Source organism: Squalius cephalus (assembly GCF_949319135.1).
Source record: "Squalius cephalus genome assembly, chromosome: 7".
NCBI lineage: Eukaryota > Metazoa > Chordata > Actinopteri > Cypriniformes > Leuciscidae > Squalius > Squalius cephalus.
In genome coordinates, this window is record NC_137128.1 from 37,067,968 (window position 1) to 37,090,689 (window position 22,722).

The 22,722-nt window shown below is 37.7% G+C and overlaps 2 protein-coding genes across 3 annotated transcripts; one reads left to right on the top strand and one right to left on the bottom strand.

Annotated features, from left to right (window-relative positions):
• Positions 1 to 538: 538 nt before the first annotated feature.
• Positions 539 to 7,626, bottom strand: LOC307160981 (cytochrome P450 2J3-like). 2 transcript variants are annotated; one of them, XM_079875390.1, is made up of 10 exons: positions 7,370 to 7,626; positions 6,004 to 6,166; positions 5,759 to 5,908; positions 5,509 to 5,669; positions 5,255 to 5,431; positions 4,996 to 5,137; positions 4,723 to 4,910; positions 2,091 to 2,232; positions 1,805 to 1,996; positions 1,305 to 1,689 (listed from the first exon to the last, which is right to left on the bottom strand). In XM_079875390.1, the coding sequence occupies exons 1-9, from the start codon at positions 7,559 to 7,561 to the stop codon at positions 1,821 to 1,823; spliced, it is 1,491 nt and encodes a 496-aa protein (XP_079731516.1). In that variant the 5' UTR covers positions 7,562 to 7,626; the 3' UTR covers positions 1,305 to 1,689; positions 1,805 to 1,820. The 2 variants fall into 2 exon arrangements, with proteins under 2 accessions (XP_079731515.1, XP_079731516.1); XM_079875389.1 differs by having other exon boundaries at positions 539 to 1,996; positions 7,370 to 7,625.
• Positions 7,627 to 11,792: 4,166 nt separating this feature from the next.
• LOC307161831 (uncharacterized protein) lies at positions 11,793 to 22,722 on the top strand. Its single transcript, XM_079876768.1, has 13 exons — positions 11,793 to 12,504; positions 12,759 to 12,854; positions 13,052 to 13,285; positions 13,369 to 13,528; positions 13,805 to 13,864; positions 14,243 to 14,769; positions 14,868 to 14,871; positions 19,806 to 20,434; positions 20,644 to 20,739; positions 20,937 to 21,170; positions 21,255 to 21,408; positions 21,697 to 21,756; positions 22,089 to 22,722. Exons 1-13 carry the CDS (start codon positions 11,914 to 11,916, stop codon positions 22,613 to 22,615), a joined length of 3,372 nt encoding a protein of 1,123 aa, XP_079732894.1. The 5' UTR covers positions 11,793 to 11,913; the 3' UTR covers positions 22,616 to 22,722.

The window sequence follows — 22,722 nt, forward strand, 5'->3', positions numbered from 1 at the left end:
TGTATATTACAATGTTATGATGAACTATATTCCTTTCTCCACTGGCGTTCTAAGTTGTTCAAAGCATTTCTAAGGATATTGATTTTCAGAAGGCAGACTGAGCTGGCGAATGGGAACATGGTTTGTGTAACATTAGCAACACATTATTAGCTGTTTGATAATGTAATAAAAAAAGGCTAATCATATTAATTACCGTTATGTGTCCGACGTGAGCGATAGGCCTACATAAAACGCATTACCATTCTGATACATAGACTTGTAGACGAGCCTGTATAATTCACTCTTCCACATCTTCTTCAGAATCAGTTTCTAGTTCAAACACATATGGCTGAATTAAACCAGTATTTCCACTTGCCATTGTGCAGCGTTTACTACAGTAAAGTTGAGCGAGTGGATCAAGTATTCTGAACCTGTGTGAGTGGAGATGGGGCTAATTTGCATAATCATGGATGTATTTATGGAAGAAATACATATATGTACATAACAAGAAAGTCATCATAATAGCTCAGATCATAGACCACCAGCTGGCTTGCACACTCAGTTCCTAAACTTTATTTCTGCACTTTAGAGAAATATTCAACACTTTATGTATTATTCATTATTTATTTATTACTCACAATCACATTTATTTAATTAAATCATTGTCTTTAGAATTTTAATAATCACCATGCCAAAAATCATTTCACGCCATTATTCCTGTTTTTTCCGTCCCCAAATTTAAGACAACTTAAAATGGATAATCAATATCTTTGTTATACCATTTAAGACTTTTTATGACCTTAAATTTGATACAAGTGAATTTAACACTTTTTAAGGACCCCCAGGGACCCTAAGAAAAGTTGCCATTTGATGTGCAGAACCTAGATTTAATTTGTTTCCCTTTATGACTTATGGTAATTATACTTTTTGTTTCTAATAGTGATTTATTTGTAAAACATTTTTGTATCATATAACTTGTATAACTAACCAACTAGCCAGTCTGCATCCAACCAACCAAGAAAGATCTAAAACAGACCATCATGTAAGCACCCAGCAACTGTTAGAGTTACACATATTGGGTTTGTAGTGGATTTTTCCCTAAACCTAACTGGGGCGTCTTCACTTGACACCCAACTGATCTTAATATCTCTGGCATCTCCAAATCGACACCAATACCTTTAACTGGGGCGTCTACTAATCAACACCCAATACCTTTATACTCTAGCTCTTGCGTCTTCAGTTGACAACTGGCCGAGTTTCTAACTAACTTGCTTCCCTAAACTAGCTTCCTGCGCAGGAATAAATTGACAAACAGACCTGCAAATGTCCTTTAAATGCTTTAATCACGGCCAGGAGATCTTCCCGAGCAGTTCTCAGTGAATCTCTCCCAAGAAGCAAGACCGGAGGATCTCAGACAAATTCCATTGAGAATCCCACCGTAAAACACATATACCACAGTTTTTATAGAATCGAGAAAACAAATAAGACTAACATGTCACCTTCAATATGATTGGTTCAATTGGTTCAAAAGCCCCAACCTTTTCCCTCTGTCACTGGCACAAGCAAACTCTGATCTTGTTATTACTTATCACAAGATTCTAACAGACTGCCTAGTTTCATTTCCCCTTTCTGTATTTAAACACATACAGTCACAAGTCACCAGTTTTTCCCAAAGAGTTTTGACACATTAAAAGCATATGAATGTTGTTCCTGCAAGAAAAACAAATGTTAGTTGATTAATTATAGTTGATTAATTAAAATCCATCACAGGTTCTATTTTAAAATCAGAAGTTTTTTTTTTAATTACTGAAATGTATAAAATTACGTGTGTGTTGCTTGTTTTAGCGTGGCACTGCACACAATTCATATGGCTGGGGACAGAGCGTGGCCCCCAGTTTAAAATCCAATTTGGGCTCCACACCCGCTGGTGAAGAGAAAATGAAGCGCTGCAGCAGAGAAGAGAAAAACAGGAACAACTCCATCCGTGCCAGTTGCTCCCCAAGACACACTCTCTTTCCTGAAAATCAGAGAAAATGATGGGTAATTATAATGGGGGGGCTTGTACAGTGTCATCAGTGTATATACATTTGGATTACTTTTGTGGCCTATACCTAGAGAAAAAGGTAAAAAGGCATCTCTCCTCCTGAAATTGCCCTCAGCATCCAGGAAGTGACCCGGGTTAAAAGAGTGAGGCGTCTCCCACTCTGACTCATCAAACAGCACTGATGTCAAACTGCCGGTCACTATTGTGCCCTACAGAACCACAAGAGGCTTAACAAGAGTAAAATTATACACACTACTCTTAATGTGCTTAAACTAATAGGTTCTGCTCAAGTTCACGTTCTCACAATACTTTAAAGGGATAGTTCGGCCAAAAATGATATTTAACCCATGATTTACTCACCCTCAAGCCGTTCGAGATGCATATGTCAATCTTTTTTCAGGCGAACACATTTTCAGTTATTTTAGAAAATGTCTTAGATCTTTCAGTGGTTATAATGTCAATTTATGGGGTCCACCTCCTTCAAGTCCCAAAATGTGCATGCATCCTTCACAAAAGTAATCCATCCAGCTCCAGGGGGATAAACGAAGGCCTTCTGAGGGTAATCCGTGCGGTTTTGTCGTAAAAATATACATATTTAAAACTTTATAAAAGAAAATATCTTGCTTCCGGCAAGGGTTGACGCGCGTTCACGGCAGATGGATGCCGGCGTATAACGTAGGACGTAGCGTTTGATTTAGCTATACTTCGTTCTATGTCACGACGCTTCCTACGCTACGTCATACACCGGCATCCATCTGCCGTGAACGCGCGTCGACCGTTGCCGGAAGCAAGATATTTTCTTTTATAAAGTTTTAAATATGAATATTTTTACGACAAAACCGCACGGATTACCCTCAGAAGGCCTTCGTTTATCCTTCTGGAGCCGGATGGATTACTTTTGTGAAGGATGCATGCACATTTTGGGACTTGAAGGAGGTGGACCCCATAGCTTCACATTATAACCACTGAAAGATCTAAAACATTTTCTAAAATAACTGAAAATGTGTTCGTCTGAAAAATGATTGACATATGCATCTCGAACGGCTTGAGGGTAAGTAAATCATGGGTTAAATATCATTTTTGGCCGAACTATCCCTTTAAGGCGAGACACTACAGGTGAATAGGGTAACATTTTTAACTAGCAGATATCACCATGAAACTTTCCCAGTTGATTACCTACATTAATATGAGAAAAAAAATGTATTACAAGTTTTCTGTAATTTAATGTTTAAATATGCAAATTAGGCAATATCTAATTAAGTATGCGCTAATTTGCATATATTTTTTAAATCTGAGTATTGGATAAAGCCAGGTTAAAAATTATTTTTTCATTGTGTTCACATATTAGATGGGAAAAAAATTACAGAGGGATTTATGGATATCTACTTTTGTTATCCTGTAAATCAGAAAATACTGTCAATAGCCTTAAAAAATTTATTTTCGCCATCTTTTTTGGAATAAAATGTTATATAAATCAGGCTAGGAATGATATATTTACAAATCCCTTAATGTAAATGTCTTCATAATATAACTAGGTACAAGACTGGAAAGTTTGGTGTATATAGGTGCTACTGAAGTGGAGATTTCGGGCTTGGAGTATGAGAGAAAAGCAGGGGGGCAGTGTTCTGGAAAACACTTCAAGCTTCCCCGGGCGCCGCCATTGATTAGCAGACCATCACCTGCTGTTAGCAATCCATTGACTCCCATTCATTTTGGCATCACTTTGACAGCGAAAAACTTTACATCTGAGGGGTTTAAAGACTCCATTTGTCCATTATTTATTTCTAAAAAAACACGAAAATGTATAAAAGGCTCCATTACCTTGTATCTATGGCCCCGTAGAAGCAGTTTTTGTAAAAATAGGCTAACGATTGCGTCATAACCACGCGACTCTCTGTCACACAGTAGAGAGATTACCGTATGGACAGTAGGAGAAGCTTGCGGGCAAACGGGGGGACGTGGAGGAAAAATGACAAAGTAATTAATCAGAATACTTAGCAAAAGTTGCTCCTGCTCCTAGCTCATGGACACCTCCAACTCATACTCTCCGTCTCTGCAAGTCTCGGAAGGGAATGATTCAGATTTCTCTTGGCAGAGCTACTAGAAGACAGACGGGTTGCTCACGTCACATCTACGTCGTCAAGCTCAGTTTGAGTCTGCGCAGTACGGTCAGCCATCAGGAAGTGAGAGCTTCTAATTGACTTCACTTTTCTCCGTTGAAACCTATGGGGTCGCTGTGTCCAGTTTATATACTGTCTATGGAGAAAAGTCATTTTGAGAAAACAGGCTTTAAAGATTTATCATCAGCCAATGAGATTGCGCATTCAGCCCTTTTACTTTTTACAATTGGTTGCTGATAAAAAGGAAATGACCATATTTGGATCCGACAGGATTGTACAGGAGAGAGAGAGCTTCCTAACTGTGCATGTGATGACAGGGTGCCGGCAGCGATGCAGAGCAGCATGTTGATTAAGAACGGCAACTTTTGATGAATTTATGAGAAATCTACAGACGCAAAACAGACAAAGTGTAATAAAATAAAGACCTAAATGTGTATTTCGACTTTTTTTCACCACAAGTCTAAAAGAAGACATGTTATTGAAGACAAATATCCAAAAATCTCAAAATTGACCAGTAAAAAAAAACGATGTTTTTGCCTGCCGTGTCTCGCCTTAAACATTACTGGTTTGCCCATGCACCTTTGGGATAGAGTATTTTCCTATCTGAGTATCTTCCACAGTAGCCCGGACCACATTTATTGGGATAATATTTCCAATCCTCTGTATCTCATGAATGACAGCACAGGTGTAGGGCATGCTGTCCTTGTCTGATAAAGATGGCTGCCGTGACCCTCCCACAACACGATCGATCTCCTCCTGAACTTTGGCTGAAGATACCAAATTTAGAGAGAGTGTGAGTACGTATTACTTTTAATGTGCATATGAATGTCATTCCTCACAGTAAGCACTCACCCTGTATCTCAGGATATTTTATCATGTAGAGAAGACCCCAGTACAGGGTGGTAGAGGTGGTCTCAGTTCCCGCTACAAACAGATCCAGAGTACAGATGCACAAGTTCTCCACATCAAACCCAGTGGCTGTGTCGTCCTTAAGCTAAACAACATGAATGAGAGGCATTTCAATTCAATAGCCATATACATTATTATTACCCGTAAGCAGCTCACTTACTGACCCCCCCCCCCCCCCCCCCCCAAAAAAAAAGGGTCTTACTTTTTCCATCTCGGCAAGAAAGCAGTCGATGTAGTCTCGAGGATTTGATGGATCATAATCCGCTCTGTGTACATTCACCTTCTCTCGAGCAAAGCCAATCACTTCTTTCCACAGAGCAATAATTTTCTTGTGCGGTCCAGGCAGTCGCCGCATGAGCCATGGGAACATATTATAAAGCTAAAGAAATTAAAACAAAAATTAGATAAGCAGTGAAAAAAAGCAAAGTTAACTTGGTAAAATGAGAAAATGTTTACTTGAGCAAAGACCCCTCCTTCCAGATACATAGCTTCACTGATGTTCTTCAACAGAGACTGGAAGTCATGGTCACTGTATTCAAATCGATTACCAAACACAAGGACACAGATCACATTTGAGACAGCATTGTTCAGCAGAAAGCGAGGGTCAAATGGTCGACCTGGAACAGTAGTTGTTGTAAATCACACTATGCTTACAATTTCAAATGCAATTGTCAGTTATTTTCAGTCAACAAGCCTCAGTAAATACCTTGTTCATTTGAAATGGCTTCATTCAGAAAGCAACACTCAAGACTGATGGATGGCTCTAAACTTTTCTTTCCCAATCCAAAGTTTCGAAGAGTTGAGAGTGCAAATCTCCTCTGATGCTTCCATTTATAGCCACTGGCAATAACTAAACCTGTACACAAAACAAACCCAGTTACTGTAATAGATTGCTGACAATTTATGGTGAAATGTTAAACCACCAATTTAAAATTCTGATATTAAACTGACCTCTGTCTCCAATGATGTCATAAAATAAAGGTAGTGAGGGTCGATCAGCGAGGTTATCACCCTGTTGTGTATAGACCTCCTTCACTAGTTTATATCCATCCAACACAACAATTCTTGGTCCAATAATTCTAAGGCTGAAAATCTTGCCATATTTTTCTGCAAACTGTAAAATATTATTTGAAAATCAAGTTTTAGACACATTTAGCCCAAAATTCCAAACATTCTGCAAATTCTAAACATTCGTTAATTCAGACATGTTTATTAGTTTAAGATTTAATCATTTAAACCCTGGCTAGCTGGTTTAACTAGTTTTAGCCAGACTGTTTCATTCCCAGTCTGACTAGCTGAAAATAATGTTTTCAGAACTAATAATAAGTATACTGAAGTATTATCTTCTATTTTAGAAATTAACTTTGTTCATTTTTCATGATTCATACTGACTTTTACATGTTTGGGATATTCCACTACATAGGTCATTAGTGGGAGCGTATTTGTTCAAGTGGTGCTCACTGCAGTCAAATGGCGTCCAGCTCCAACTCTCTGGACGTCTGATGGGTGGAGGGATTGAGTTATGGGTTGGGTTAGGGTGTGGTTAGATATTCTAGCTCCATCCATTAGGCCCAAATTACATTCGCCCCTCCTCGCTGGAGGTCTAGCTCCCCATCTCTGAATGTAATTTGGGCCCTAATGGGTGGTGGAGTATAGGTTATCTATATCCAACCACACCCTAACTATATCCCTCCACCCGTTAGACGTGCAGAGAGGTGGAGCTGAAATATGTGTGCGCAACACTTGATCTCTGGCCCAGTGAACATAACACCCATCATGCGTTCATTATTTGCCAATTGCCTTATATAACTATATGGGGAACACAGAATAGGCCTATGGGAAAGACTCCGTTACGGCAACGGCTTATTCACAACTCGAGTTACTCATTCTGAACAGAACACTCAAATACACATTCTTTCGCTTTATCCTTTTTTGCAGCTGTAATTGTATGAATGTTGTGGATATAACAGTTATAGCTGTTAAAATCATCGCATGCAGTTCAGAATCTGGATCATTGCGTCGCTTGCGCAGAAATTTAGCATAGCCTACATTTTCCATATTTCAGTGTTATTTTTTCTCGTCATATTTTCATTTATGTATAAAATTATGTTTAATTAAAATAGTTGAATTATCATTAGCCTATGATGCGTCACAAAGTGTCTTTGTTAAATTAAACACTCAGACATGGGCTTATAATTTTCGTCAGACAAGATTAACGTTTGCAGCGGTCATAATCTTTTAACCGCTAACGTTATGCGTTTTCACAGATTTTCACACAAGAATACATTTAGCTAGATTTAACTGGAATTGAATTTACCTTTGCAAACTGAAGATGAATCTTACTAGAATCGATATGATGAAGGTCTCCTATAATCGGCAAAGACCAAGGTCCAGGAGGAAAGTTCTTCGGCGCTTTATTTCTGATATAATCACTCAGCAATAAAAACACACACGAAAATATCAAAATACTTTTGATATCGATCCACTCGTAAAGATGCAACAGATCCATGACTGAAACTTCCTGGATTGTTGTGTGCAAGTTTAAGCGGAGGTCGAACCAGATCCAAGTGGGCAGGGTTTAAATGACCGCAGTTTCCTAAAGATAATTTGCGGTTTGAAATTCAGATTTCTTTTGACTCTAAATCAGCAGTGCGATGTCGTAGACATATCTCATGTCACTCTTCGTGATTTGTGAATTCAGGTGACCCGGACTGGTCTTTTAAACCTTCCTTGCTTAACTCCACTATTCTGATTTATTTGTGCGATCACTTTCATAGTAGCCTACAGTTTTGCTCTGTTCATTTTTCACCGAAAAATTAAAATTCTGTCATCATTTATAAATGTGAGTATACTCACCCTTAAGTTGTTCCAACCCTGTATGAGTTTCGTTCTTCTGTTGTACACAAAAGAAGATATATTTTGAAAAATTTGTGCTATGGAAGTCAGTAGGGCCCATCGACTGTTTGGTTACCAACACTCTTCAAATTGAATTGAATCATATCTTCTTTTGTGTTCAACAGAAGAAAGAAACTCATACAGAGTTGGAACAGCTTAAGGGTCAGTAAATGATAAAAGAATTTTAATTTTTGGGTGAACTATCCCTTTAACCTTTCCATATAGGTTTTATACTTATAGCCTAAACAATAGTTAGGGCAGGCAGTTACACAGGCAGGAAACGCATAAGTTTATATTCAATTCAGCTTTATTTCCAGACTCAAGGTCCATTAGAAAGAAAACAAACATCAACCTACACAAAATTAAATACAATACAAAACATTTAAAATAGACAATTATGCAAATACTTTCTCAGATGACTGGTACCACGCACCACACTTGGGTTTGACAACAGCATAATGATAGCATTCTGTGAATTATCCAGCCGACAAATACATTTATACATCAAATTTCTCAGTAAAGCCATAAAGGTTTTTACTCTTGACATATAAAATAGATTACTTGCACTGCTCCACCTCGGTTTTTTAATATAATCCTCATACAATCATTGTAGGCAACCTTAAGCTTACATATGCTTACTTTTTTAAAATTAACCCACAAAGGAGCAGTATAAAAAGAAGTACAGTATGACATATCGTCATCATCATACATTTCATCATTAATGATATGTCCCAAATATTTCATTTTAGTGCATATATTTAGTATTTGCCCTGACAAATAAAAATCAGGAAAATTAAGGTCCTTATCCCCTTTTGTTCTACACATCATGGCAACACTCTTCTTTGCATTATATTGCACATCATATTTAATCCCATTATCAGAGCATAATTTAGCAACTGTTGAAAGCCAGCACTACTTAGAGAAAAAATTAGATCGTCAGCATACATAAGATGATTGATTAAAATATTACTCAGCATGCATCCAGTCTTACAATCACTTAATTGTTCGGACAATTCATTCATATAAACATTCAAAAGGGCTGGTGAAAGTAGACCTCCCTGCCGCACACCATTACCAACCCCAAAAGGCGCTGAGACACTATTACCCCATTTTATTGTCATAGTCTGATTAGCATACCAATATACCAAAATTCTTAGGATGCTATTAGGCACACCCCTTTTGATAACTTTTGATGATTAACTCTGTCATAATTGGCTTTATTGACGCCTCTAAGGCTTTTGATAGAGGAATTTTGTCTTTTATACAACTCTACTATTTGCCAAATTGATTATCTGTGGTAACTAGATATACACCTAATCGATCTAATAGAATTCTTTCCAGAACTTTTGATAACACACTAGCCAGCGCAATTGGTCTATAGTTATCTAGACTTCCCAGCTTGCCCGCCTTATCCTTAACAACAGGTACTAATGCTACCGACACCATAGACTCTGGCAACAGTCCATGTTTTTTCAAACCATTAAAGCAAATGGCAAGAAGAACCGCAACCCTATAGGGCTCGCAAACTTTAGTTATTCAGCAGTAATTTGATCCAAGCCACTGGCTTTCCTGTCTGTGAGCTGCATTATTGCTTTATAAACTTCATTAGTTGTAATGCCCAACATATCAGTCCTGTAAACCTTTTCCACCTCATACGGTTCATTCATTACACAATTAAACAAGGTAAAATAATGTTGTCTCCACAGTTCAGCTATTATCTGATCCAGAGACACCATCTATAGAGCTTGGTAATATCACATCATTCCTATTTGATGCTCCTACATCTTTCCAGAAACCGTTTATATTATTATGTAACAGATTTTCTGCCATTGAGTCTGCTCTCATCATGTGTTCATGTTTACAGACATATCGAACTGCATATTTATACCTAGCATTTGTCAATTTTTTTTTGTTCCAGAAGAGGCCCCTGTCTGGGCCTATACCTGCTAAGTTCCATGCCTTAAATGCTTTCTTAGCTTCAGTATGGCATCCAGATTCCAGACACATACTTTTTCCACCCTGGCTTACTATTAAATGTCTTATCAGTGCGTACACAATATGGTCTACTAGCCTCATGCACAGCTCCCACAATATTATAGAAATGGTTTAATGTATTTCCATTTATGTGCATGATTGTTTTAATCAAAGTCAACACCCAAGCACCTTTTTCTCTGTTCACAGAAGTACACTGCGTGACGATGAATCCTCGTGTTGTTTATGCTGCTATTTGCGCATGAAAAACAGTAATTTTGTTATTTTTAATAGGTCACAGATCCAGACTTATCCTTTCTAATTTAATTTAATTCTAATTTAACATGGCATTTAACATAACATAATTCAATTCTAATTTAACATCTTCTCAGTTAGTTTGTTTTGTGTTAGTTTGTTTTGTTAGTTTTGTGTACAAGTTGTTAAAACACATAACTTGTCAGTGAATGTGTTTTATTGGAGAAATATAGTATAGTACAAGTGCAAAAAAACTTAGCAGAGATCAAATCATAAGATCCTCTTTGTTTTTCTTATACTGTATTATACCACAATCCAACAAATATAAAAGTTACAGTTTCTTGTGCAGTTAAGTATATATATTAATGTCTGTCTGATACGCCTCGCATGGGGAAAAACGCTAGAGGAACAGCCAATGATGGAATGGATCTAAGGTCTGCCTCCCTTTCCTCCAAGTCTCCTCTGCCTCTGAATGCTTTATAAAGGCTTTAGAATACTGGCTCCCCTTATTCTTTAGAAAGAGCCATAGGCCTATGTTCCAGATGAAGTGTATTTGTAAGTTAGTCAAGCCAGAGCTGGAAAGGGGGAGGCAATTCGTAACTGTAAGGCCCGGTTTCACAGACAGGGCTTAGAATAAGCTAGGATTAGGGCTTAGTTCAATTAGGGCATTTTAGTAGCTTGGTAAACATAGTGGATACTATGTTTAACTAGAATATACTATGAATGTACCTAGAAATAAACATAGTGGTGTGAATCTTGAGACAAAACAATGACACTAACATATTTAGAGAGATATCAGTGCAAGTTGCTTTCAGTTAAACAGCTCAAACATGCATTTTAGTCTGGGACTAGCTTAAACCTTGTTATTGATTATTTTATAATTAGGGGTCCAAGCTGTGATATTCATGTTGTCCACTAGAGGTCACCACAGGACAATCTTTTAAGCCCAATCTTTCTCTATTTGGACATAAATGCACTGTGTGTACTATGTACTGATGATAGTATAGTTTTATATAATTAGTCTACATAGAAATATGTAAAATGCTAATAGATCATTACATTTTATTTTTTTTAAATTAAACACATTTTTAAGTAGACAGACAGAAGTAAACATAATGCAGTCCATTTACGATACGATGTTTTTTACGATAAACGTGTGTTTTAAACTGTAAGCATGTTAGGGGGCAACAACACAGAAATAAATTGTAAAAATGAAAAGGGCCTAAATTCTAAATGCTCTAGATTAAAGTTTTGACCTGCAAATTATCTTTACATTCATATGAAACTATGTGGCATCCTATGGCGTGATTCAAGAACAGAAAAAAAACCATTTCCTCAATGAAAAACTTAACCAAGAACTTTTAACCAAATTTCTTTTGACAATGAATAATTTTCAAGTTCTAACTAGCGAGATTGTGAGTAGCCTAATTTGAGACGCAGATCATAAATCTGTTGATAAATGTAAACGTTATTGTGCTTTTCGTCCAGAAAAAAAAAAAAAAAAAACGAAGCTCCACGTTTACTTGTCGTTAGACTGTAAAAAATACTTGTAGGCTATTTGTTTAATATATGTCGGACTCGTCGACGCATGCGTAACATCACTAGTTTTTTTAGTTGACGTGTAAACGCCCTCAAACACGGAACCAGGAAACTATTACAGAAAACCAGCACAGGGGAACGTAATTTATTTGTCGTTTAGCTGTTGTAGGCTTGTCTCTGTCTGTGAGCGCATGCAATAAAATGGCGGAATCCAGTGTTTCTTTGCCTCAAGATCAGTTCAGTTGTTCAATCTGTCTGGATCTACTGAAGGATCCAGTGACCATTCCCTGTGGACACAGTTACTGTATGATCTGTATCACAGGCTGCTGGGATCAGGATGATCAGAAGGGAGTCTACAGCTGCCCTCAGTGCAGACAGAGCTTCACTACAAGACCTGTTTTAGGTAAAAACACCATGCTGGCTGAAGTGGTGGAGAATCTGAGGAAGAGAAAACTACAAAACGATCAACTTGATCACTATTACGCTGAACCTGGACATGTGGAGTGTGACGTCTGTACTGGGGACAAAAACAAAGCCATCAAGTCCTGTCTGGTGTGTCTGGAATCTTACTGTCAGACCCATTTTGAACGTCACAAGGAATTTCACTCAAGAAAGCGACATAAAATGACTGATGCCATTGAAAGACTGCAGGAGATGATCTGCCCTCTACATGACAGACTGCTGGAAATGTTCTGTCGCACTGACCAGATCTGTGTGTGCATGCTGTGTTTGGCGAATGAACACAAAACCCATGATACTGTATCGCCTGCTGAAGAGAGGACTGAGAAACAGGTATGAAGCAAGAGCAAAGAGTAAACTTATTTCCTCCTTAATGATACCCCCCCCCCCCCGCCATCCCCATCCCCATCCCCATCCCCATCCCCATCCCCATCCCCATAAAAGTGCCATTGCAATCTAACTTTGCAGTGTAGATATCAGTGTAGATGAATGGATAAATAGGAACTAGATTTCAAATTTAGAATTAAGAAATCCCATATGTCCACAACAGACAGTCAGACAGTGTTACTGTCATTTTTCCCCTACAGAATCACTTGGAAGAGACCAAGATAAATTTCCAGCAGAGAGTCCAGGAGAGACAGAAGGAGCTTGAGGAGCTGAGAGAGGCTGTAGAGTCTCACAAGGTGAGTTTAGAGCAGAAGAACTGCTGGAAGAGCTGTTTCAGACTCAGTTAGGACTCTCCTCCAGTCAGTCCGTGAGGAGCCAGTGCTGGAGCTCTTTCAGTCCCACTGAAGCCCACTGTGGGGAACAGGCTGTGTGAGGAACCAGTAAGAGCTGAGTGAATGGACTGGTTCTAATGCGTCTCTGTGTGTCCTAACAGCGCTCTGCACAGGCAGCAGTGGAGGACAGTGAGAGGATCTTTACTGAACTGATCCGCTCCATTGAGAGAAGCCGCTCTGAGGTGAGACAGGTGATCAGAGACCAGGAAAAGACTGCAGTGAGTCGAGCTGAAGAACGACTGGAGCGACTGGAGCAGGAGATTGAGGATCTGAGGAGGAGAGACACTGAGCTGGAGCAGCTTTCACACACAGATGATCACATCCATTTTCTCCAGGTATCAAAGATCTGAAAAACAGAATGTTGTGTTTTAGGAAGCAGGAATCTGATTTCCTTCTGTTTGTCTTTGTGTCTGTGTAGAGTTTCCAGTCTCTCTCTGTCCCTCCTGGATCTACAGACTCGTCCAGCATCACTGTCAGTTCTCGTCTTTCTTTTGATGATTTAAGAACTTTTGTCTCACAGTTGCAAGAGAAACTGCAGCATGCTTTTGAAGAAGAGAAAGAAAACTTATGTAGAATAGGTAAAGTATTCATGCATTTACTCCCAGTAATGTCAATATAATGAATGTAATCCTACAACACACTGCATTAAAATACAGGTGGATAAAAATGTATATTTTTACATTGAAGATGTCTGATGGTTTCCACAGCGCATTTGCCTTTACTCTCGTCAATATAACATCAATATAATGAACATCATAAAAACATTATAATCCTTCAACACAATGTGTTAAAATACAGGATGGAAATTAAATATTTTTACATTGAAGATGTACATTGTCTGTTGGTTTGCACAGTGAGATACATCGAGGTGATTCCCACCCCTGAATACGACAGCAGGAATGAGTTCCTACAATGTAAGTTTTTTTATATAAACATGAGTGCACACACACAGAAAGAGGGGATGGAGAGAAAGCCAAAACGGTTGTTTTATTAAAACAAATAAAAACTATTCTAACTAATACTTTTATATGTGGTACACTTGCTAAAGGTTAAAGATTTAACTTTTTTTTTTTTACGTACAATCTTGGTCTCTAAAATATAAAAAAATCAATTTGATATATAGGTTAACCTGAAGAGTGAATTTTTATTGTATTTGTGTCAGTGTTATTCATGATTGCATTATTGCACATCATCAATCACATTTCATTGATTAAAACATGAAACAACAGGTTTATTTGCTTTGTTAATGATTATCACTAAGATTTACTGATTGAAATGTGTTTGGTTTTCAGATTACCAGCGGTTCACTCTGGATTCAGATTCAGCCAGTACATACCTCAGGCTCTCTGAGTTGAACAGAGTGGTTACTAACATAAACAAAATCCTGCAGTATCCTGATCATCCAGACAGATTTACTCATTTTTGTCAGGTGTTGTGCAGAGAGAGTGTGTGTGGACGCTGTTACTGGGAGGTTGAGTGGAGTGGTGAGGTGGAAATATCAGTGTCATATAAGAGCATCAGCAGGGAGGGAGAGGGAGATGATTGTGACTTTAGATGTAATGATCAGTCCTGGTGTTTGTGCTGCTATTCCAATGACTCCAGTTGCTCATTCTGGCACAATGGCACAGAGACTGAACTCCCTGCAGTCTCCAGCTCCTCTAGAATAGGAGTGTATGTGGATCACGGTGCAGGAACTCTGTCCTTCTACAGCGTCTCTGACACAATGACCCTCATTCACAGAGTCCACACCACATTCACTCAGCCTCTCTATCCTGGGATTTGGGTTGGCTCTAATGCACAAGTGAAATTGTGTGATTCAGCATAATAGATTATAGACCCTTCACACATTCAGTGCTTTTTCACTATCAGGTCAAACAGTTCTGAATACTGTGAGGATTGGTTGTATCTCCACTTAAGCACGGTGTGATTACAAACCGCTTTCGTTCAGGATTTCCCTGCACATGCTCAGCTGTGCTGGTGGAATGCCTGTAGTAATGTACTGATGGTATAGTAGCCTACATGAAATAAATTTTATACATGCCTTATTCTTAAGTGACATTAAGCTAGCTAACTAGTTAAAAAATATCAATATATTATCTGTATAATATTATGTCAAAAAATATTATTTGTTGCTAGTCTTCAATCGTTTTCCTGTTATTTTTATATTTTTATTCCTGTTATTCCTGTTCCAATGTGTACCTAGAGGATTCATAGATGCCAACTTGTCACCAAGGTAACGTAGTAACAGTAAAAGTTTTATAGGTTCTATTTTCTAAACACTAAATTCTTCATTGTCATTTTAAGAATTGTAACAATCTATTGTGTAAATAAATAATGAAAAGTGGGAGAATTAATTTAGAAGAATATTCATTGACAGTAACAATATGTAAGCCATATTACAGTTTTTCTCAGTCGCTTTGGTGCATTTCTCACATCACTATTTACATTTGCACAACAGTTAATGCAGTTCTCAAAACAATTAGTACAAACTTTTGCAAACCTGCAAAAGCGTGTCACTTGCTCAAAATGGATAGCTCATTCCTCAAAAGCAAGTATTCATGTCAATGAAAGTGTCAGTGTCATCAAGATGAAAAGTCCTGACACCATTGTTTATGAACAAGATAGTCAAATGGCTTTGTCATGTTTTATGACAGTTTACTCTGTAAATGTTTTCCAATGCAAAAAAGTCAGATCTTGGTGACACTACCTGAAAATGCTCAAGACAGCACTATATACTATTTGCACAGCCATTTGAAAAATACAGTAAAGTTACACATTACTGTATTTAGTGAGGTAACTGAGTACAAGACACTGAATATGTATGTTTCACATTTTTACTGCATATGCTCTTTGCAATTCTAATTTGTTCACAGCATTGTGCAAAAGAAAAAATACACCCTTATTTACAACAAACATAAACTCCCTTTGAGTAGAGCTGTGCACAACTGTAAACAATATTGCAGTACATATTGGAACTGAACATACAACATACATAGTACTGTAATCATTCAAGCACATCCAGACGTTCCTCTCTGTCTGGCCACATAATTTCATCTACATCACAGAGAATATCATCTCTTGCAATGCAGCTTTTTTTAACACAGTAAAATTTGCTTGACAGATTTTGACAACTAGTTCAACATTTTTGTATGTAATGACTCAAGCAATGAAATGAGGACTATTAGTTTTATATGGAATGACTATTCAGCATTCACAAGTATAGTTAATTTTGACTGACATGACATAAGCAACTGATAATGTTATAAAACAGCAGAGAGTTGTATGAAAGCAATTGATGCATGTCCAAAAGCATTTGCAATTTGTTGGAAGGAATGAGAAACTGCTACTATGATGTGCACAAATGACTAAATGTTGTGGAGGTTGAACTAACTGTTGTGCAAATGTAAATACTAATGTGAGAAAAACACCAAAGCGACTGAGAAAAACTGTAATTATTCTATTAGGCACACCCCTTTTGATAACTTTTGATGATTAACTCTATCAAAAGCCTTAGAGGCGTCAATAAACCCAATTATAACAGAGGAATTTTGTCTTTTATACAACTCTACTATTTCTTTCAATGCATATATACACAAGTCAGTGCTGTTCCTTAAAGCCAAATTGATTATCTGTGGTAACTAGATATACACCTAATCGATCTAATAGAATTCTTTCCAGAACTTTTGGTAACACACTAGCCAACACAATTGGTCTACAGTTATCCAGACTTCCCAGCTTGCCCGCCTTATCCTTAACAAAAAGTACTAATGCTACCGACACCATAGACTCTGGCAACAGTCCATGTTTTATCAAACCATATCACATCATTCCTTGATGCTCTTACATCTTTCCAAAAACCATTTATTATTATGTAACAAATTTTCTGCCATTGAGTCTGCTCTCATCATGTGTTCATGTTTACAGACATATCGAACTGCATATTTATACCTAGCATTAGTAAAAAAAAATTGTTCCAGAAGAGGCCCCTGTCTGGGCCTATACCTGCTAAGTTCCATGCCTTAATGCTTTCTTAGCTTCAGTATGGCATCCAGACACATACTTTTTCCACCCTGGCTTACTATTAAATGTCTTATCAGTGCGTACAAAATATGGTCTACTAGCCTCATACACAGCTCCCACAATATTATAGAAATGGTTTAATGTATTTCTATTTATGTGCATGATTATTTTAATCTACAAAGTCAACACCCAAGCAACTTTTTCTCCGTTCACAGAAGTACACTGCGTGACGATGAATCCTCATGTTGTTTATGCTGCTATTTGCGCATGAAAAACAGTAACTTTGTTATTTTTAATAGGTCACAAATCCAGACTTAACCTTTCTAATTTAATTTAATTCTAATTAACATGGCATTTAACATAACATAATTCAATTCTAATTTAACATCTTGTCAGTGAATTTGTTTTGTGTTAGTTTGTTTTGTTAGTTTTGTGTACAAGTTGTGTTAAAACATATAACTTGTCAGTGAATGTGTTTTATTGGAGAAATATAGTATAGTACAAGTGCAAAAAAACTTAGCAGAGATCAAATCATAAGATCCTCTTTGTTTTTCTTATACTGTATTATACCACAATCCAACAAATCTAAAAGTTACAGTTTCTTGTGCAGTTACAGTGCTATGCATAAGTTTAGACACCCATGCTAAAGTTGACTAAAAAGAGGAATAGAAAATCATCTTTTGGAAACTGAACTTAATGCCTTAATTAAAAAAATTAGGAAAAATCCAACCTTTAAGGACACCAATTTTCTTTGTGAATGAATAATGTATCGTAAATAAATAAATGTTCTTCCTTAAAATACAGGGTGCATAAGTTTGGACACCCCTATAATTCCCATAGAGGCAGGCAGATTTTTATTTTTAAGTTTTTTTTTTTATTATTATTTTTTTAGGATACTATGCATCCTGATAAAGTTCCCTTGGCCTTTGGAATTAAAATAGCCCCACATCATCACATAGCATTCACCATACCTAGAGATTGGCATGGGGTACTTTCCATAAGATCATCTCTCAATGCAAATCAAACCAGCTATTAGGCTAACTGAAATAAAACCATGCCAATCTCTAGGTATGGTGAAGGCTATGTGATGATGTGGGGCTATTTTAATTCCAAAGGCCGAGGGAACTTTATCAGGATGCATAGTATCCTAAACAAATAAAATAAAAAAAATACTTAAAAATAAAAATCTGCCTGCCTCTATGGGAATTTAACATAGGGGTGTCCAAACTTATGCACCCTGTATTTTAAGGAAGAACATTTATTTATTTACGATACATTATTCATTCACAAAGAAAATTGGTGTCCTTAAAGGTTGGATTTTTCCTAATTTTTTTAATTAAGGCATTAAGTTCAGTTTCCAAAAGATGATTTTTTATTCCTCTTTTTAGTCAACTTTAGCATGGGTGTCTAAACTTATGCATAGCACTGTAAGTATATATACTAATGTCTGTCTGATACGCCTCACATGGGGAAGAACGCTAGAAGAACAGCCAATGATGGAATGGATCTAAGGTCTGCCTCCCTTTCCTCCAAGTCTCCTCTGCCTCTGAATGCTTTATAAAGGCTTTAGAATACTGGCTCCCCTTATTCTTTAGAAAGAGCCATAGGCCTATGTTCCAGATGAAGTGTATTTGTAAGTTTGTCAAGCCAGAGCTGGAAAGGGGGAGGCAATTCATAACTGTAAGGCCTGGTTTCACAGACAGGGCTTAGAATAAGCTAGGATTAGGCCTTAGTTCAATTGAGGCATTTTAGTAGCTTTTATTAACATGCCCTAGAAATAAAAATAGTGGTGTGAATCTTGAGACAAAACAATGGCACTGACATATTTAGAAATATATCATTGCAAGTTGCTTTCAGTTAAACAGCTCAAACATGCATTTTAGTCTGGGACTATCTTAAATCTTGTCTGTGAAACCTGGGGGGAAATGTTTTACTGGATCCATTAATGATTATTTTATAATTAGGGGTCCAAGCTGTGATATTCATGTTGTCCGCTAGAGGCCACCACAGGATAATCTTTTAAGCCCAATCTTTCTCTATTTGGACATTAATGCATTGATCTAATTCATTTGTATAACTAGGTGTACTGATAGTGTAGTTTTATATAATTAGTCTACATAGAAATATGTCAAATGCTTATAGATCATTAAATTTTATTTTTTTAAATTAAACATTTTTAAGTAGACGGACAGAAGTAAACATAATGCAGTCCATTTAAAATGAAGAGACAATTTTATGTTTTTTACGATAAGATATTCTATACCTAAAGCTGTGTTGTTTTGAATAATAAAATAAACGTGTGTTTTAAACTGTAAGCATAATGTTAGGGGGCAACAACAGAAATAAATTGTAAAAATGAAAAGGGCCTTAAGATAAATGCTCTAGATTAAAGTTTTGATCTGCAAATTATCTTTACATTCATATGAAACTATGTGGCATCCTATGGCGTGATTCAAGAACAGAAAAAGCTAAAAAAAATAAATAAAAAAAAAACATTTCCTCAATGAAAAACTTAGGGACGTCTCGACAATTATTAACCAAGAACTTTTAACCAAATCTATGCTTGACAAGCGTGAGTTTTCACAATTCCTTTTGACAATGAATACTTTTCAAGTTCTAACTAGCGAGATTGTAAGTAGTCTAATTTGAGACGCAGGTCATAAATCTGTTGATAAATGTAAACGTTATTGTGCTTTTCGTCCAGAAAAAAAATCGGCTATGTCGGACTCGTCGACGCATGCGTAACATCTCTAGTTTTTTAGTTGACGTGTAAACGCCCTCAAACACGGAACCAGGAAACTAACTAAACCAGAACGTAATTTATTTGTCGTTTAGCTGTTGTAGGCTTGTCTCTGTCTGTGAGCGCATGCAATAAAATGGCAGAATCCAATGTTTATTTGGCTCAAGATCAGTTCAGTTGTTCAATCTGTCTGGATCTACTGAAGGATCCAGTGGGCATTCCCTGTGGACACAGTTACTGTATGATCTGTATCACAGGCTGCTGGGATCAGGATGATCAGAAGGGAGTCTACAGCTGCCCTCAGTGCAGACAGAGCTTCACTACAAGACCTGTTTTAGGTAAAAACACCATGCTGGCTGAAGTGGTGGAGAAACTCAAGAAGACAAAACTACAAGCTCGTCCTGCTCAGTGTTACACTGGATCTGGAGATGTGGAGTGTGATGTCTGTACTGGGGACAAAAACAAAGCCATCAAGTCCTGTCTGGTGTGTCTGGAATCTTACTGTCAGACCCATTTGGAACGTCACGAGGAATTTCACTCAAGAAAGCGACATAAAATGACTGATGCCATTGAAAGACTGCAGGAGATGATCTGCCCTCTACATGACAGACTGCTGGAAATGTTCTGTCGTACTGACCAGATCTGTGTGTGCATGCTGTGTATGGCGAATGAACACAAAACCCATGATACTGTATCGCCTGCTGAAGAGAGGACTGAGAAACAGGTATGAAGCAAGAGCAAAGAGTACATTTATTTCCTCCTTAATGATATCCCCCCATCCCCATAAAAGTGCCATTGCAATCTAACTTTGCAGTGTAGATATCAGTGTAGATGAATGGATAAATAGGAACTAGATTTCAAATTTAGAATTAAGAAATCCCATATGTCCACAACAGACAGTCAGACAGTGTTACTGTCATTTTTCCCCTACAGAATCACTTGGAAGAGACCAAGATAAATTTCCAGCAGAGAGTCCAGGAGAGACAGAAGGAGCTTGAGGAGCTGAGAGAGGCTGTAGAGTCTCACAAGGTGAGTTTAGAGCAGAAGAACTGCTGGAAGAGCTGTTTCAGACTCAGTTAGGACTCTCCTCCAGTCAGTCCGTGAGGAGCCAGTGCTGGAGCTCTTTCAGTCCCACTGAAGCCCACTGTGGGGAACAGGCTGTGTGAGGGACCAGTAAGAGCTGAGTGAATGGACTGGTTCTAATGCGTCTCTGTGTGTCCTAACAGCGCTCTGCACAGGCAGCAGTGGAGGACAGTGAGAGGATCTTTACTGAGCTGATCCGCTCCATTGAGAGAAGCCGCTCTGAGGTGAGACAGGTGATCAGAGACCAGGAAAAGACTGCAGTGAGTCGAGCTGAAGAACGACTGGAGCGACTGGAGCAGGAGATTGAGGATCTGAGGAGGAGAGACTCTGAGCTGGAGCAGCTTTCACACACAGATGATCACATCCATTTCCTCCAGGTAACAAAGATCTAAAAAACAGAATGTTGTGTTTTAGGAAGCAGGAATCAGATTTTCCTTCTGTTGGTTTTTGTGTCTGTGTAGAGTTTCCAGTCTCTCTCTGTCCCTCCTGGATCTACAGACTCGTCCAGCGTCAGTTCTCTTCTTTCTTTTGATGATTTAAGAACTTTTGTCTCTCAGTTGGAGGAGAAACTGCAGCATGCTTTTGAAGAAGAGAAAGAAAACTTGTATAGAATAGGTAAAGTATTGAATCACGTATTTACTCAACTTATTGACTTAATGTCAATATAATGAATGTAATCCTACAACACACTGCATTAAAATACAGGTGGATAAAAATGTATATTTTTACATTGAAGATGTCTGATGGTTTCCACAGCGCATTTGCCTTTACTCTCGTCAATATATCATCAATATAATGAACATCTTAAAAACAATATAATCCTTCAACACATTGCGTTAAAATACAGGATGGAAATTAAATATTTTTACATTGAAGATGTACATTGTCTGTTGGTTTGCACAGTGAGATACATCGAGGTGATTCCCACCCCTGAATACGAGAGCAGGAATGAGTTCTTACAATGTAAGATTTTTAATATAAACATGAGCGCGCACACACAGAAAGAGGGGAAGGAGAGAAAGCCAAAACGGTTGTTTTATTAAAACAAATAAAAACTATTCTAACTAATACTTTTACATGTGGTACACTTGCTAAATGTTAAAGATTTAACAGAATCAGGAAATAACTTTTTTTTAATAACACTCCTGAAGAGTGAATTTTTATTGTATTTGTGTCAGTGTTATTCAAGACATCATCAATCACATTTCATTGATTAAAACATGAAACAACAGGTTTATTTGCTGTGTTAATGATTATCACTAAGATTTACTGATTGAAATGTGTTTGGTTTTCAGATTACCAGCGGTTCACTCTGGATTCAGATTCAGCCCATAAATACCTCAGTCTCTCTGAGTTGAACAGAGTGGTTACTAAAATAAAAAAAGCCCAGTGGTATCCTGATCATCCAGACAGATTTACTCATTTTTGTCAGGTGTTGTGTAGAGAGAGTGTGTGTGGACGCTGTTACTGGGAGGTTGAGTGGAGTGGTGAGGTGGATATATCAGTGTCATATAAGAGCATCAGCAGGGAGGGAGAGGGAGATGATTGTGACTTTAGATGTAATGATCAGTCCTGGTGTTTGAACTGCTCTGACTCCAGTTTCTCATTCTGGCATAATAACAAACAGACTAAACTCCCTGTAGTCTCCAGATCCTCTAGAATAGGAGTGTATGTGGATCACAGTGCAGGAACTCTGTCCTACTACAGCGTCTCTGACACAATGACCCTCATTCACAGAGTCCACACCACATTCACTCAGCCTCTCTATCCTGGGATTTGGGTTAGCTCTAATGCACAAGTGAAATTGTGTGATTCAGCATAATAGATTATAGACCCTTCACACATTCAGTGCTTTTTCACTATTAGGTCAAACAGTTCTGAATACTGTGAGGATTGGTTGTATCTCCACTTAAGCACGGTGTGATTACA